Source organism: Perca fluviatilis, chromosome 23, assembly GCF_010015445.1.
Source record: "Perca fluviatilis chromosome 23, GENO_Pfluv_1.0, whole genome shotgun sequence".
Lineage (NCBI taxonomy): Eukaryota > Metazoa > Chordata > Actinopteri > Perciformes > Percidae > Perca > Perca fluviatilis.
In genome coordinates, this window is record NC_053134.1 from 11391713 (window position 1) to 11409716 (window position 18004).

The window sequence follows — 18004 nt, forward strand, 5'->3', positions numbered from 1 at the left end:
TTAATGACATTTTTCCAACTTTAACAAATTATGTCCCAAAAGGAAACTTTGTCAACATCAGTTTTATCCAAAAAGATACATTTCTCTGCACCATCTAGTGGATTGAAAAAACTATTTTATTATTCTAGTACCATCAAGTTAAAAAGGTAGTACACTGAAATAGTAAATAAATGAAGTGCTGCTCCAAACTGCAGGATGGGACTCGCTGGGGGAAGTCCTGATACCATTAAGTGACCTGTGATATTGTCATTGAGAGGCAGAACTTATATTGCGTTATATCCCCCTGTCAAGACGAATATTATGCAAACATTATCTTAATTTTTTGCATATTCGTCTTGAGAGGGCGATAAAACATAAGTACCTGCCTCTCAAAAGTAAATAATGATTCCTGAAGAGTAGAGAGGATGAGGAGGAAGAGGAGGAGGAGGAGACACTGATGGCCAAGATCATCTGCAAGTATTTATAGAAGTGGACCAGGACAGGGCTTCCACGTGGGACAGGGTGGCTTTAACAGCGCCAGAATAAAGAGTAGAGGAGGGATGTGGGATGCAAAATAAAGGAAGAGACAAAGACAATGAGAGGAAAACAACGGAAGGGCAAATACCGCACACTCTTTGCAAAAACGGGTGTATGAAGTAATTGCAGATAGAGAGGTGGGTTGGCCGGAGCTATGATTAAGAGCGGGAACTATGTCTTTCTAACTTAATCCACAGAAAAGACTACATTACATTTAGCTGACGCCTTTATCCGAAGCAACTTACAATAAATGCAGGACAAGAATCAGGACTACTTGGGAATGTAGAACACAGAGAGGTCATGTTTAACTTTATAACACATGTAGTACAATGTCTCAAAGGGCTTTTCAGGCCCACATCAGCAACTATTCTTAATCCAGCCCAAGCTCTCTTAAAAAGACAAAAACATCCCAAAAAACCTTAATACACAAAGAAGGGGGAAAATAAAGACTGTAACAGACTGTAAAATAAGGTTTTAATAGGTCAAATATGAATGTAATTTTATATATACATAAAGTCCAATAAAATAAGTGAGAGATATAAGTCCAAATCATCAGTCAAATGCACACACGCTGCATGCTCTCCTTAAATGATCTACAGCTTTCCGAACTGCACTCAATATCCTGCAACACACACTCACTCTTACTGTAGTCTCCTCCCTGCAGCATTTAAACCAAGCCAGGGAGTCACTTAGCACAGCCAATTTTAACCTGCACCATGATACATAACTCACGCTTGACACCAAGATAAACATCTGGGTCAAACTACAGGATATCTATCTTATCTGATCTCAGAGACAAACTAGACATACACTGATCACTACTGACAACACACACACACACACACACACACACACACACACACACACACACACACACACACACACACACACACACACACACACACACACACACACACACACACACACACACACACACACACACACACACACACACACACACACACACGAGATATACAGCATCTTGCACATGCTGTGTCCTGAAGCGCATGCCCACACGTCAATCCACCGTACACCACATTAATCATCAGGTAGATATTAGATTTCTCATTTTAAAATGTGTGCATCAGGCCTTGGAGACAGAACTGAAAACAGAGTTAGCAATGACTTTAACATAAGAGTGCGCAACTAAATGAACTCCTAAAAAAAATCAATTTGTGTCATTTCCAAATGCTGCAACCCAACTCGGAAAAGACGACAAGTTATCAACCGTATCATTTAATAATGCTGTTTGTATCACTTTCCATCCGTGCTTCTTTCCCCTTCCATAGAGCTTAGACTCAGAGAAAGGTGGGAAGGCCCTGTGGAGAAGATGTAACATTTTAATCTGTGATTCAGGCTGAGCCTACCGCTTGATGAAATGCAGCCCGTCCCCTTAGCTCGAACACACACAGCTTTGTTGCCCAGTCATACACGCACACACTGCAGTTCCTCTTTCTCACCCCATAAACTGTCAGTTTCTGCATAGACTAGACAATTGCCCTCGTCATAAATCCTTGTCTTTCTTCCACAATCGTTCTCCATATCAAACATACAATTAGTGTTACATTTCTAAATATAATTTACACCATTTAAGCCTCTGCCCACACCATTCTTTTTTTTAACCTTTGAACAGAGCCAGGCTAGCCGTTTCCCCCTGCTTCAGGTGTTTGTGCTAAGCTAAGCTATTGGCTCAATCGTCATATTAACAGGCAGATATGAGAGTAGCATCAATCTTCTCATCGCATTTCCCAAACTTTCAAACTATTGCTTTAACTGGTGTTTCGTAACCTCACTGCCATACTGTTCGACTGGAGTACTTTTAAGAGTTAAGTAATACTCTCAGTCATTAAAATGCACTAGTAAGTGCCATGCAAATACACAAGTCACACAAACAAGCTGGATTCTTTTCAGCGAGCAACGGTCTAGTTCTCAAAACCACAAACTAATTGGATGAATTCCATTTGCGGTGAGCAGTTTCTTTTCTAATATATATTTTATACCCTGTAACTGAATGTGTTTTCAATTGACCCAACATATAGCAGGAACAGGATTGAGTCGACCTCTCTTCCTCTGCTAACCAAGCTGAGATAATGAGCTTCATCTTGTAGAAATGGGTCAGCTGGGAGAAATGTGGCGATGTACGGCTGCAGTGCATTAGTATCAGCACTGGAATTTATACATACATCATGTCGCAAATTCCTATGCTAATAATGTGCATATTGATTAGCCTCTGACTTTTTGCTCATAACCTGCCAGGAGCTTTGTGCTCTCGCTTTGGCATGTCTGCAGGTATAAATGAATACTTGCAGGACACAGTCAGCTCAGTATGAATCTCATTAGTGTCTATCTTTTTAAGGTTATTAAGATAGTCATTCTTGATTTTTGACAAGCAGCTGACAGGACATAATTAGCATTGCAACAGACAAAAACAAATACCTAAAAGCTAGGGGGTGTGTGTGTGAGTGTGCGTATGTGTGTTATTACAACTACTACAATACTTCTTTCCTCCATCACCCATGAGACTATCATTCCGTTTAAATATAACCTATATCTTCCCTTCCCTATACCGTCCCTGTATGAATATGTCCCCCTCCCCGGGTACAAGTCAGTTGCAAGCAGGAAGTTCAGCAGAGGGTGAAAGATGCAGGTTGGCAAGACCTATAGGTTAGAGAGGGCGAATGGGAGGCAGACGAAGGGAGCACGCTCTTGGGGAAAATCCCAGGATTGTTGGACTATGCCTCGCTTTTATTTTCTCGAGCCATCCCTCCGTCTCACCATTATCTCACTAATGCAAAGCCGCATTTCCTCCGACTAGGCTTTGGCAACGCCACGTCCTTTCCTCCAGAGCACACAACAGTGCCAAGGAAATAATTTTTGTGTTATAAATAAAATAATAAAGAATGAATGAGGAATATCAGCATCTTTTCCATTTTAAGGGGCATGGTCTTTAAATCAAAATCTACATCGTGGCATATTCTGGTCTCTATGCAAAGCTGGTTGGATAATGCAACCCAAATAATGAGGTGTAGGCTTAAGTAAGGCCTGTGGCAAGTTAAATAATGCCTAGAAAAATTATGGTTTTCTTGCAGGCCACACTGAAGCACATATCAGATGTCACATTCACTAGGCATAATAATCTATAACGAAATTCACATTTAATTATTTCTCATGCACAGCAAACTCATTTTGTTATTTAATAAAGTTAAGTAGGTTAGACATGAGCATCAGCTATGGTGGATGATTGATTTATTATAGGGCCAACACAGCTCATAGCCCATGTTTATGTTTAAAATCACAGCTTATAGGGTATTAAGGTAAATGCCGATGAAGTGTTATTAATACATGCCATTATTTCCACCTTACCAGCAACTTTATTATGTGGCAGGCCTTAAAACGTGCCTCAAGGCCTCAAAACATCCAGACCCCTGGTTTCTAATAACTGAATCTCAAGGAGATGCGGTGCTGCAGTCACACACAAACTGATATGTAGAGGTCAGAGCAGAGCACAACAACATTTTACTTGCAGACTGTTCCTGACTGACTTGCTACTACGCTAAACATATTTTTAGGAAACAGTCCATTAATTGTCTGCTCCACTTCTCCACCATCTTACCATCTCCTGCACTCAGACACACTGCAGGAGGTGTAACCGCACACAGGTGTACACAAAAGGTACACAACCATACACACTCAAGATATCAAAAATCAGACGTATATGGCACTAAGCCACACACTGTGATGGCTAATGCTTCTTGCTGACACTGTAAATCTTTATGTCCGAGTGATGGGTGTTTTATCTTTTTGACAGACTGCTGCTCAACATACCTTTCTTAACTAATAACTTTGAAAGTACGCTTCACCTGCTGTGGCCTCCATCGGAAACTCTGAAAGCTGCAGACGCTAGTAAACTTTTATGGCCTTTTCAATGCCTGGTGTCCCTAAGCTTCAACATGCCTCTATATCCACAGCTCTTACTTCACCTCCTCCTCCTTTCATCATCCTTCTACCCCTGTCCGCTACATTCTCAAATCCTTTTCCTGCGTAGAAGCCCTCCTTTCTCTTTGGGAAACAGGATGACTCCTTTACCCTTTATCAAACTTGCATACGGAAGGGAAACCATGTGGGCCAGCAACTGAGAGAAGAAGAAAAGAAAAGGTGACGTGGGAGAAGAGGAAAGGGAACTTCCCTTCAACTCCTGAAGCACACCTCCGGCCCCTCTTTGAAGCATGGGCTTCTCTCGCTACCCTTTGTTTCCTGCTCCCCCCGTTTTTTCTTAAAGCACCGTCTTTCTCCATCAAGGAAAACTCTGGAGAAGGAAGGAGACTATGTGCGAGGTAGATACCGAGGCTCTAAGGTGCGTCACTGGAGAAACAAGCAATGAATGGGGTCCAGTATTAAATCAGGACAAATAATATGGCTAAACCAAGGGGAAAAGATGCCGCTGCAAGCTGGTAGTTCAGATTCAAAAGATGCATGTATTGTGTTTATGGTATTATTATTCTGACTTGCTGTGTTGCATCACTTACTGCCTTGGGATTATTTCATTTGCAGCTCTAGTGTAAACAGTTTGTTCTTCAATGGCCTCCCACAACATTGTTAAAGAATAAAGATTTGGCCATGATGAATACAGTATGAAAAGAACAGGGCTAATCAAACAGATGACTAATGCAAGACCTTTCATAATATTCTCAATTGCATGTAGAAATATTTACTCAGAGCAACTCACACATACACTTTCCAAAACAAAAGGATATGCAAATAATTGTTCTATTTAATTCAATACGTATATAACTACATTCTAACATGCATACTTCCAACACTGCTACTTCTATGATGAGAGGCCTACTTAACTTTAAAATACTAAGCATATCTGAAATATGCATCACTAAGATCTGCTCTCAACACCTCATTATCCAACTTTGATGTGTGATAAGAAAATTAAATAAAAATAAATAAAAGGTCAAAGGGGCAGCATACACAGATAAACACTAGAGGCTTGGGGAAGAAAATGTATCATGTATATGTCATTTCAAACATAGCCTATGGTGCAGATGGGTGAATAAAACACAGAAAGATAACTTTGACAGGAAAGAGAAAGTGGAAAGAGATAGGAAGCGCTTGGAGATTAGAGGTAGAGAGATAATAAGGGGTTGTTTGAGCCCAAGGGCTTCATTTCATGTATGGAGACTTAACGTCAGTTATCAGACAAAGAAAACCATGCATTACAAAAACATACATGCACAGAAACACTGAGGCCATGACCCACCAGACATAAAATTGTATCTCATAAACATCCCATGCACACCAAACCAGATGAAAAAGAAGGTGATGACAAGAAAAGGATACCTATAGGGATACACAGACACACAGACACACACACAAGGGAGCTCTTCAAGTAATACAGGACCCTAATTGGAATAGCGGTTAAAAATAAACGAAATAGGAAAGGGGGTGATGTGTATCAATCAGGGCTAATCCAGCTTAATGTGTATATTAAAGGCAATACGTGTCGTCTCATTTTCAGCAGATGAATGTTTTCTTCCGGGGATGACCTTAATCAAATAAGCCTAGGCTATCAGCTCTAATGTGCTTCTTAGGATTTTCTAATAACCCTTGATTGAATAAAATCATTCCAAAAGCAGACTGACTATGTAAACACCATCTCCCACACACCTGACATTTCCACTGAGCCCTCTCATTAAGGGGAAATTGTCAAATGCAAACCGGTGCTAAAAAAAAATAAAAAAATATCTTACACGGTCCTATATTGGAGACTGCTTATTGGCAGGGGTTATGTCAATACATCTTGTAGCAGGCAGTGGAAAAAAAAAAAAAAATGCAATTACGAAAACCATCAGTGGAAAGCGGAGACAATCAGAAGCAAATTGCAAAATTAATTAATGAATCGACAATTCAGCCGCACATAATTAAACTGAATGATGTATGTCAGAAATATATGCTGTTTGTACTACTGGAAATGGAGAGGAACTGTATTGCTGGCAAATGTTTGGCCGAAATGGAGATGGATTGAAAAGGATTTTTATTGCGACTATAACAAAGAGCATCATCTGTTGTGGAAGGGATAAGCATTCTCACCATTCCCATGATCTGAAAGGATGTGCAAATCATTGTTGGCTGCCAAAGATACAGTCTCGGCGTTTTTATTACTAGCGCAAACTGTCAAGGCGGTCGAGGAGCAGAAACAAATGACTAGACCTGCTATCAAACAGTCTGTATTTCATCCCATCTGCATCTTGCCCTAAACCACTGTTATATTCTTACACTGAAAAATGTCCAGAAAAGGCAAGAATGGGTGCCTAAGAAGGCACGATTGGTCTATAAAATGTCAGAAAATAGGGGAAGATGCCATTATAATATCCCATGGTGATGTAGTCAACTCACTAATCGATTATTCAACTAATCGTTGCAACACTATTTCTTTCTAATTCATTAGCTTCCATCCTCTGTGCCCCTATACTGCTCATCAGGTTGACGTTTTTGAAAAAGCTACACCTTTACTTTCTTCTCAGACACTCTGACTAAGAGAGGGATTGAAAAAAATTAAATATAAACACCTTTCCCACCAAGCTCATACAGCGTTATAACCCTGACAGAACCTGCCCATCCACGGGACTTTAACCTCCCATTACCTCAAATAAAGATGACCAGAAAGACGTAGAGAGCAGAGCATGAGTACATTTCAAACTTGGCAGAGAGCCGGCGAGGGGAGGGTGAGGTCAAAGGGGACACATGCTTTACGCCACCCCTGATGTTTTATAAGACAGTGGGTTGAGGCTGGTGCAACATACCCAGCTACCCCCCTTGCCCTGTCAGGGTTGCCTGCTAAAAGGTGTTGGGAGAGCTTGCATTCTGATCTCTGAGCTGGCAGAAGTCTCAATGTGGCACATTTTATTTGCTCCAATACACACACACACACATTTTTACCATATGATATGCCAATGAACTTTCACACGGCAGCAACTAACGCCTGTACAGACATAGCGAGTAGGTCAGATAACACTGAAGGAAGTGACCTTTGCACTGCGCAAGGAAAAAGCTCTACCCACCGGCGAGGAGGAATGTGATGAGGCAGGTTTCTTTCGGCATGTACAGCTTGAGGCGGGAGCCGCTGAAGACGTATTCTACCACAGCTTCTGACCGGCCAGCCCTCTGCAGGAAGGGCAAGAACTGCTTGGCTTTCTGTGTCTCCTAATGGACAAAAAAAGACAAAGAAATGAGGTTAGATAGTGCTTGATGCAAGACCCTCTCTTTAGGTTGTGCAACTTTCTTATAAGATAATTCAGTGAGCCAAATCTAAGGATGTGGTAGTTCTATATTTGTAAAACATATGTATATAACTGTTAAACAGTTGTAAAGCAAAGACAATCTTGTGATACCCGTACACTAATTATATATTAAAAAGCAAAACTGTGGACTTTTCATTTTTGAGTTATTTCAAGTTATTGGCCTCAGTGAAAATAAAACATCAACCTGGATATGGCATCCCAAAAAAATGTCAGTCAAATGAAAAGTAACCAAAATAGACAAGACAGACTAAATTGGTTTATGGCTTTTTCCAGATATCTTTAAGTCTTAGTCCGGCCTAATGAAGTCTGCTCCGCTTCTCTGAGACACGTCTGGTAACTTGTGCAATCAAATATTATTCTCTCCCTCCAGCCTCCATCTCTGTCTCTGTCTGCAAGGGTGAGTCACTGGCTTATTGTTGTGCCCGGGCCAAAAATACAAGCAGAGCTAAATCCTGCGTATTCAAGACAGGGCTGGTGATGCAGTGGCAGATTCATAAACGATAAAAGAAAATATTTAATATGTGTCTACTCCAGGCGCGAGCATGTAGGCACAACAATCAGTCATGGACCGGAGTAGCGCGCGTGTGTGCGTGCGTGGGTGCAGCTATGGAAATAGCAGAGGCTCAGAGGGAAGGGCGGTGTTCAAACAAGGAAAGTCAGAACTAAAAACGCATTTCCCAATTTCAAAAATCATTGATAGGACACATTTTGGGGGATTGGTACGAAACACAAAAGGGAGGCAGTAACAGAACTGGACTGGAGACATCATGCAACACACATCCCCGGTGGGACTCAGGATGTTGTGAGTAGAGGGTATGTGCTTTAGCCATAAGATGCACCACCTGAACTCCACCCACTGCAGTCCAAAATAGCCCCTTGAGTGGGAGACAAAAGAACCCAACACTCTGTCGTTCACACAAACACATTTACAGCACCTGCAGTGAGTGGGATGTGCAGTCTAACTTGGTTCAGAAAAAAAAAGAAAAGGGAAGAGACATGACAGAGGAGAGGACCTCATTATGCAACCTTTAGAGGTACGAGGTGAGTCAAGTGCTTTATCCACTCTCCTCCCACCACCTCTGTTCATCTCCTACACCATACGTTTATAAACCTATCTCTGCTCTATTTGTGACTGCATCCCACTCAATGTACATAATCCCTTTCAGCAAACCTTTACCACCAAGCTAAAGGATGCTGACGTATGGTAGTGTGTATTTCCATGTGTATGTGGGGGAGCGCCTGTGCACGTGTGTGTGGGCGTGTAGCACAGAGCAGAAAGGGAAAAGAAATCCTGTGTGTGTCCTACTGGACATGCTAAGAGAGAGGAGGAGTTGCAGCTGCATATAAGGCACTGACCTAAACCCCTGACACTAATAACCACTGACACAGTGGCACTAATAAGGGGGAGTTTAGAGGGGCTTCATAGTGCTGATGTCACACACAAATGTATGACACAGCACAATCATGTTAAAAAGTAAAGCCAACCACAGCCTGTGCTGAGTTACTGGGGCGGTTTTTAATGACTAAGAGGTGTAAAATCTCCAGCTGGAGGTAGGGTGTGGCATGGATTGCATTTTCTTCTTATTAAAGTAAATTCATTACTGAGCACCTCCTCCTGAAACTACTCCCAAGTCATTGCTGCACATAGAATGAGGTCAATTTAGCCAATTAAGTTCTGGGTCTTTATAAGTATAAAATGCACTAAAACCCCTGATGAAATAACACAGGGCTGCTCAGTCAGCACAACAACTCCTGTCATAATTATTTTTACAAGGTCCGGTAATTTATCTGTCCTGCTGACACAATAATACGATGACGACAATGTGGAACAGCACAACATCTGAGAGCAGTTACGCAGAGTCCTATTGGTGTTAAAGCGCTTTAATAACTTGGCTGAATGCCTCTGTTCAAATGCAAGGTGATGACTCTTTAAACACCAACTTACAGAGCTTGTAAATGACCACCAAATATGGTGGACCACTCAGTTTAAAAAAAAAAAAAAAAAAAAATGAAAAGAAAAAGGAGGGTTCATGATTAATTTAACCAAATGTCTCTTTAGAGCCAAGTACAAGTGCTGCAGGAGAGCTCAAGTGTGAGACAATGAGATGCTAATGTTTCTGAAGTTCAATTTTGAGTCATTCACAGTAGATCATGTAGTGGCTTATCAAAATGTATGAAGAGATGGCTAGTCGAAAAGAACAGAGATACATAAAAGGCACTTGAATAACTGAATAAAAAAAGGTTACAGCTTTTGCATAACTTTTGAGGTTTAATAGCATTTTGAGTAGTGAGATAAAAAAAAAAAAAAGAAAGAAAAACAAGTGTGAGGGTGATAGTCAGGTCCATTGACCACCATGTTGAGGTCATTTCAAATAGGTACATTAAGTAAAAAAAATTTAGCTTCAAAAAAGGTGACTTATTCACCACCAGACCTCAATTTCCCTCTAGGATGTTGTGAGAATAATATAATGTTAAAAAAAAATAAGCCAACAGCAAGAACAGTACCCAATAAGCGACAATGGCCATTAACGAGCCGCATTTATAGTCCGTGTGAGTGCCATCAGTACACTTTCCACTGCTCTGCTCTCCATGTGAGCCCATCTAATCCAGCCACTCGGTTTGACAACGACTTAATGAAGACTGCACTTGGGTATAAAAGTCCACTGTGACAGCCTGTAGCCATGTAGGACGACATCTCTCGTGAAAATTAAGATGGAAAAAGGAAATGTCCCTGTAGAAATAAACAGTTTTCAGGAGTGTCTCTAGAATTAATGGATCGAAACTATTCCTTTGTTCAATTACAGATTGAAGAAGAGAGTGAGCATGGGGTGAACAGAAAACATTGGGATCAGATTTAAAAAAACAGCTTCTAGGGTCGTGCGAACAAAAGCACATGATTAAAAACAGTGTACCGATCGCCCATTACTTGTTACTGGGTGATTTTATGGGTTCCCCGCGCTAATGTTCATTTGGTGAGCACTCCCAATCAGGCATCATTAGCCAAATGATGCCTCTATCAAGCCCCTGGGCACACGTAAACAAGCTAGGACCAAGCACCACTGATGGTTTTATTAATGGCGCTGATTATTTTTAGAGGCCGCTTAGTTCCTTTAAGATGAGGAGACCGGCTGTGAGGATCAGGGATGGGTGGGGTGGGGTGAGAGAGGTGTGAGCCGAGGATTATAGATGGTCTTCTGAGAGACTCAAATTACTGTGTGGTAGAAAAAGTCAGTAGCTTTTGGGCATTGATGCTCTTTCAGTGTCATGGGAGTTGTGTGGAAATGTTTGTAGAATATTAAATTATATCAGTGCATTTTCAGATGCTTGTCACACATCATGAAAAAAAAGCTTTCATTCCCATGTGTAGGATTATAACCTGCGTATACATACACAAAAAGACACATACCCCAGAGATGTCAGCCACTCTGTGGATGGGAACCTCCTTCTTGCTGTGTAGCCCTTTCCCGTTCTTGATGGCCCTACAGTCACAAAAGAAGAAAAAAAAAAAGATATCACAAATATAGCTCAAGCACCATCATAATACATTGAGAAAGCATAGGACTGGAGGCTTAACAGACCTGAAGAAATGGGAGCTCTTTGAGTAATCACTGTGGATACAAAGAGTGAGCCATTGTGGCTTTGTGAAGAAGGATGTAAATTCATACCAGTTCATTTCCCCTGAAATGCCATTATGGTTGGACTGGAAGCGCTAGAGGAAACTTTTTTTTCCCCACCAAGATAATCTACAGGCTTGAGATGAAAAAGTGGAAATGGTGGTAGAGAAATTACAGTAGAAAAAAAAAAAGGAAATAAATAAAATGAAATTGTTAAAATGGCGGGATGGGGAGAAATGGAGAGCCAAGGGTTGCTTCTTTAGAGCCAGCTAGGGCTTTAGTGATGATGACTGGTGCTAGTGATTGCTCTTTTAAAAAGCCTCGAGGGCCGTATGAGATGAAGATGACCACCGTGGTTGCGGCTGTGGGGTGGAATAATGCCACCTATGGGTCACTGGGAAGCAGGCTATTGCCTCGAAGATGGAGCGTGTGCATTTATGCAAGCATGTATATAGTACGTGCATTTAATAGCCTGGAGGAGGTTTCTTAAAGGCTGCAGGGCATTGGCCTTGTGCAGTGGGAACTAAAAATAAAACCTAGGCTACAGAAACCTCTCATCAACTCTAATAAGACCCCGCTAGGGACAAAGAGAGAGAGAGCATGAAAGAGAGAAGGGGGAGAGAGAGAGAGAGAGAGAGAGAGAGAGAGAGAGAGAGAGAGAGAGAGAGAGAGAGAGAGAGAGAGAAATGGGAGAAGAGAAGACACAGAAGAGCAAGGCCAAAGCAGGACAAAATTGAAAACGGCTAGGGTGGAAAAAATAAGGACAAAATGTGCAAAAGAAGAAGGGAAGCAGGAGGAGGGAGAGAGCAGAAAAGGAGGGCAGGTGGGCAGTGACACTGCATGAGAGAGAGGGGAGTGAAAGAGTTAGTCCTATAAAAAGGAGGCTGTGGCTGCATCTGCTCTACCTATAGCCAGCAGATCTTAATCTATAGCAGAGTAATAAAGCTCGTACTAAATCTCTCCACCGCACCTCCATATAATTATATTCATAGAGTCTGAGAGAGCCTTTGATTTATTGTCCAACGCTTGGGAAGGTGTATGTGTGTACAGGCATGTATGTTAAAAACTAAATTATGCATGCCAACATATGTATGAGTGAATATTTAAGAGCAATGCCATGGGTTTCTGGGGAAATGTAGTTCACAGCGGTTATGGGTTGCGACTTATGATGGTGGCCCTGCTAAAATAAATTCTGAAAAATATTAAGTGAGTTGCTTTACTTGTGCCATGTTGGATGTAACCGCAAATGGAAAAGAAATTTGGGGAAAAAAGCCCCAAGGTCATATTCAATTTTCTCCTCTTCCCAAGAGCAAAAATGGTCAAGGTCATGCACAACTCATGTGTGTGTGTGTGTGTGAGCGTAGGTCTGTGTAAAAAGGGTTAGAAGATTAGTGTAGTGTGCGCACATGCATGTTTGAGAGACCCATCGTGTTAAGTGTGAAGGCTCAGGTCAAAGGGAGATGGAAGGAGTGAATGTGAAAGCATTTTGTGTGAAAGTGTTTTGTTCCTCACCGAGCCTCTGCGGCAAGCAGCTCGTCGTAGTGGGAGGAGCGCTGGTCGTCGTCCTGTCTGTATCTGATGATTGTGGCCAGGCCTTTACTGACCAGAGCCTCCGCTATGTTACTGCAGAAAGGGGAGGGAGAGAGAAAGACTTCCTTTTAAAAAAAAAAAAAAAATAACAAGCATTCCCCTTAGCTTCACACAGAATTCCAAGTGAGCTAGCTCTCAAAAAAAATAAAAAAAAAATAAAAAGAACATGACAAATTCCAAAGGTGGCTTTGCAAAGGAACAAAGGTCACTTAAATGTTGACATTGCACACTTGACTAACCACTTCCTCGCTGCGTTACGGATGTACTGAAGATAGGATGAAGGGCAGAAAGAAGGGAGTATTGTTGTCCCTAATGCAGCACTTAGTGACTAGCCCTTGGACATTAGTGTTCTAGTTGATGTGTGGGAGAAAGAAAATGAAAGGACAGGAGAGTAAAGTTTGCAGAACTGAGCTTGTGCCATCAAGTGCATGCGTCTTGTCCTCATGTTGCAGGGATGGTTGACTTACACGATATTACAGCTCTTTTTCACCAATAAAATGCTTCCATTGGCCTCTCTTTGCTGACATCAACACTTGTTTATTTGATTATTTTTAAATAAGAAAGGAAAATTCAGAGCCAGCACACAGCATTTTTATTATTATCTAAATATAGACACATTTGGTATGGAATATCATACAAGGAGGACTTCCTGTCTACTTCAAGCTTAACCTTATCACCTCTGCACAGCTTTAATACTGCTTTATAACTTTAACAGGCACCAACAAAGACCATGTTTCTTCCTAAATATGTGCTCCTGAGCACAAACTCTCTTACCACAAGCAGGGGAATTGTGAATAGTTCAAAACACACTAAGGTAGCACCATAGAAGGTCGGAAACATTTGCCCCACTGACCGCTTCGACCCTCTGACCTCCGCGGTCATGGGAGACCGTGCCAGCTGTTATCTGTGAAGCGGAGCGACTGGTGCAGTTGGCTAGTGCTGGGTTGTAATTGGCTGGTCACGAGGTTGGGTCCCGACCTCTGTGTACGCACGCAGACACATGAGGCGGTTGGTTTGATGGCGAAGAGATCTAGGTTTCCACGTGTGCATGCAACGGTGCTTTGTGACATAAAGTCCGGAGTCATACAGACAGAAAAACAGAAGATAAGTGCGGCTTTCAACTCTTTGGTTTATTTTTGGATGAAGAGAGGCGGTATTCAACAAGTACATTCTAATGCCATAAAAACCCTTTTTTTTTTTTTTTTTAATTTTTACCTTTTTTTTTTTTTAAGTTTTTTTTTTTGTTGTTGTAAAAAAAAAAATTTTTAAACCGAAACCAGATTTTCTTCAAAGCAGTGTTTGTAGATAGAAAATAATTGCTTGCACTGAGGCCACCCTTCTTGTGAAAATTGAAATACAAAGAAGCACTTTCAGGTTACTTTGTGATGTATGATGGCATTACAAGTTCTAAGCATTTACAAATGATTATTCTGTGTCGTCTTATCACATGAACCTAACTTTTAAAGTTTTACGCAGGGAGACAGCTTGGTTTGAAATGTGTTAGTTAGGTCCCTTACACTGACAACTTAAATACTGTATGATCTGGCAGGGAGGGCTGCTTATTTGTAACAAACTCCTACTGGAACGTTAATGTAGGGAGAATAAACCTGAATAGAATAGACTAAACTGAAAGAGAGACCATTTAGTATGATAAGATGTGCTACTTACATGCCCCCAATTGTGACTGTAGCACAGGTGCGTTCTGAGAACGCAGGGGTGCCTTCTCCTGGACCGGTAGCTGCTCTTATGTAGTCAACTGTCACATTGACCTAAAGGGGCAAAGCAAGAAAAGAATAGGTCACAAAACACACCAAGAGTACTGAGACAAACTGAAAGCAACACCAGTTATGGTAATCATTAGTGTATGGAGTGTTCTGACATGTGTGTGTGTCTGTGTGTTTGTCCCAGTTCTCAAAGTCACCCCAAGTCAGTGTGAATCACATCAGGCAGCACTGTAGAACACACACGTGAGGGAGGAGGGGAGAGAGAGAGAGAGAGAGAGAGAGAGAGAGAGAGAGAGAGAGAGAGAGAGAGAGAGAGAGAGAGAGAGAGAGAGAGAGAACCCAAATGACCCGACAATGTGTGTACTCAAAACAGCTCCCTGGGGACAGACTCCAGTACACCCAACCTGCAGACACAATTTTGTCAGTCAGCTGTGTGTGCACATATCCACAGGCACGTGACGGGGAAAGCCTGCTTTGGGGCACAGGCAGACAGCCCTACCAGCAGGGGTGCAGCCATACCTCTACACACAGTCGACCGTTTAAGAGCAATGTGTCAACCGAGTGTGATGGGAGTGGGAGTGTGGGGGGGGGGACAAATGTGGGAATTTGGCTCTGAATCACAGAGTGACAGCATCGACAAGAGTCAAATAGAGACAATGCAGACAGGTCTATTACAGGGACATGAAAGAGACGCCAACCAGGACGTGGAACGATGTCGGCTTGTCATTAGATGGACAGGATGAGAACATGGGGACGTGAGTAAGGGAAGAGAAGAGCTTCTGTTAAGGCAGAATGGATGTGTTGTTGAGCAGGAAGTGTCTTCTGCCTTTCAAAAGCAGAAAATAAAAAGAATATCAGGAGATGGATTATGTTTTTTGGAGGCCACACTTGGTTGGAACATTACATACTGAAGAGTATGCTTCTGAAACTGCTGTAGAAGAAAAAAAAAAAAAATGAGGTGTTGGAGGGTTACAAATGTAATTAAAAGTTAAGATTGATAAAGTTGTAAGTGTTAGGGATTATTTCGAAGAAGAAATGGAGGTAAGAAAAGGGAAACAAAATTAAAAAAAATGAAATCAAGGAAATCATACTCCGAGTAATTGGTCCAAACACCACACATTTTAATTCAACCTTTGAGAAAACATTTTGATCCCAGCAGCTGTATCATCAGTTAAAAATAAACATCCCCTTGCACCATAATGTACATTAATAGCACCCATATCCTGACTAACAGTCAACCTATCAGCAACAGAATGGGTTTGGGATCGTCTCATCCGTAGAATATTATGCAATATCCTCACTTTTAATAACTCCCCCAATTGTATTCATCTTGTAACCGTGCAAATAACCCACTTATTGTCTTGAAGGAAATTATTTTATCCTCACTCCCACATTGAAGCTCATCATTTCCTCGTAGCCCAAACATGACAGAGTTGCATGTCTATTCAGCTTTATTGAAAAGTGAAGCCATTCAAACGAAGGGAGAGAAAACCTTTTACATTGGTTACATTTGTGTTTATCGGCAAAGCATTGCCAGGCCAGGGTAATTGAAGAATAGGGGGATAAACAAAGCAATGAAAAACAGGAAGAACTCAAGTTGGAGGACAAAATGAGATAATGAAATAATGAAATAGGTATATGAGAAATGAAAAATAAAAAAAAAGATTTGAGGAAGAGATTGAAACCCACAAGCAAAAATATAATGCTGGATGCCATAAGCTGTGAAACCGGTAGTTCCACATTAACCGAGGCAATAAGGGATTATAAACTTTGAACAAGCAATGTTAGATTAGAGGAATTCCAGGCCCATTCTCCACGGACCATCTAACCGATCTTCTGATAAGGCGAAGCCATCTATAAGAACCCCCCCCAGAAGAGAGTGAGATGGAGGAGGAGAGGCAGGAGATGGCTGAGAAAGTGGGGGAGTGATAAGGAGAAGGACGAAGAAGTGTGAGACAATGTTTTGTTCTGCTGAGGAGACAAGCGTCATGGGGAGTTTTGGTTTGCGGTGCCAAAGGAATCATGTTTGTAACATGTTTGTACTTGTAATGGGAGTTTGTGTGTTGTTTGGAGAATAGAAGTGACTTCCATATAATATAAGACAATGTTTACAGCGTAGGAGAGAAGCAACGGAGGTTTGTGTTTTCAATATATTTCTCTGAGCAGCGCTGAGCTATCATTTTCTTGGTTGCCGTTGAGGCGGCTAGCCAAACTTTCTTCGGTCTCCCAAGCAGGTGTAATTTAGAGTCATCATTAAGTAACAAAACCATGGGGTCGGTAGGAATTCGACATCCTATCACATCAGATATTATTTATTCCAGAACTCATGTACCTGTTCACACTCCCAGACCATGTGCAGGAAAGTTCCGGGTTGTTCAGGTTGGCAGAACGTGCAATAGGGAGTGGGAATGACTTTAGAGACGTATCTCTTCTGAGGAGTCCAATATGTCCTTTGACATATGTTGAACTGAATCTGCTGGTGATTTGGGTTCTTGGAACAGTAGGAAATGTTGTCCCAAACTGTCTCTCAATTAATTGCGTTCCCCTCAGGGCTCAGCTCTCGCTCCCATTTCCCCGCTATGGGGAGTTCTCCCATAGAGACTAGCATCAGTTTAGTGTAGATCATGAACGCCAATCCTCTCACAGGAAAATAAACAAACCATTTAATGACTGGGTGCGGCTCAAGACCGTTCCCCCATGGCACTCCATAACATTTTAGGGCAGATACACGTAGAATGATGTCCTGGGGACCTCAAAACTAGCTTTTAGATCTTGAAAACTCCACATACCTTTCTCATTGAATAGCTGGTCTAAAGTATAAATACCTCTGTCACTCCACTGCTTACAAGCAAAGGGTTTGTTGCCAGACTTTAAGTGTGTATTGTGCCAAATTGGGGTATTCAAATGCCACTTGTTGGTGTAGCCTAGTTGCTCATCTACCTGTTTAAAGTTAGTCAATGTGTTAGTGATAATAGGGCCATAGGCTAGCATACACTTTTTTGGGCCCACACCTGCAAAGGCAAGGTCTTGTAGTGCTAATGTATTTTAAAGATGGAGGCGCAACATGGCTGCCGCCATTCGAGCGACTCGCTCGTATGTATTCTGAATGATTCTGAATGCCAGATTCTAGGCTTACGGGAAGACTTTGATTAGTTGGTGGAAGTAATTACACATGAAAGAGCACATATTTGCGAAAGAACAAAGTTTTTTTTTGCTAAGAATCAACAACAACCAAAATTACACAATGGAGCTT

The 18004-nt window shown here is 41.6% G+C and overlaps 1 protein-coding gene across 1 annotated transcript in view; it reads right to left on the reverse strand.

Annotated features, from left to right (window-relative positions):
* snd1 (staphylococcal nuclease and tudor domain containing 1) overlaps positions 1 to 18004 on the reverse strand; it is a 178449-nt gene that overhangs the window by 121719 nt on the left and 38726 nt on the right. Inside the window, exons 12-15 of the mRNA XM_039791245.1 lie at positions 14696 to 14796; positions 12950 to 13060; positions 11230 to 11302; positions 7584 to 7725 (exon numbers count right to left, since the gene is read on the reverse strand). Of these exons, the coding sequence (XP_039647179.1) occupies positions 7584 to 7725; positions 11230 to 11302; positions 12950 to 13060; positions 14696 to 14796 (427 nt within the window). The remainder of the gene's footprint in view (positions 1 to 7583; positions 7726 to 11229; positions 11303 to 12949; positions 13061 to 14695; positions 14797 to 18004) is intronic.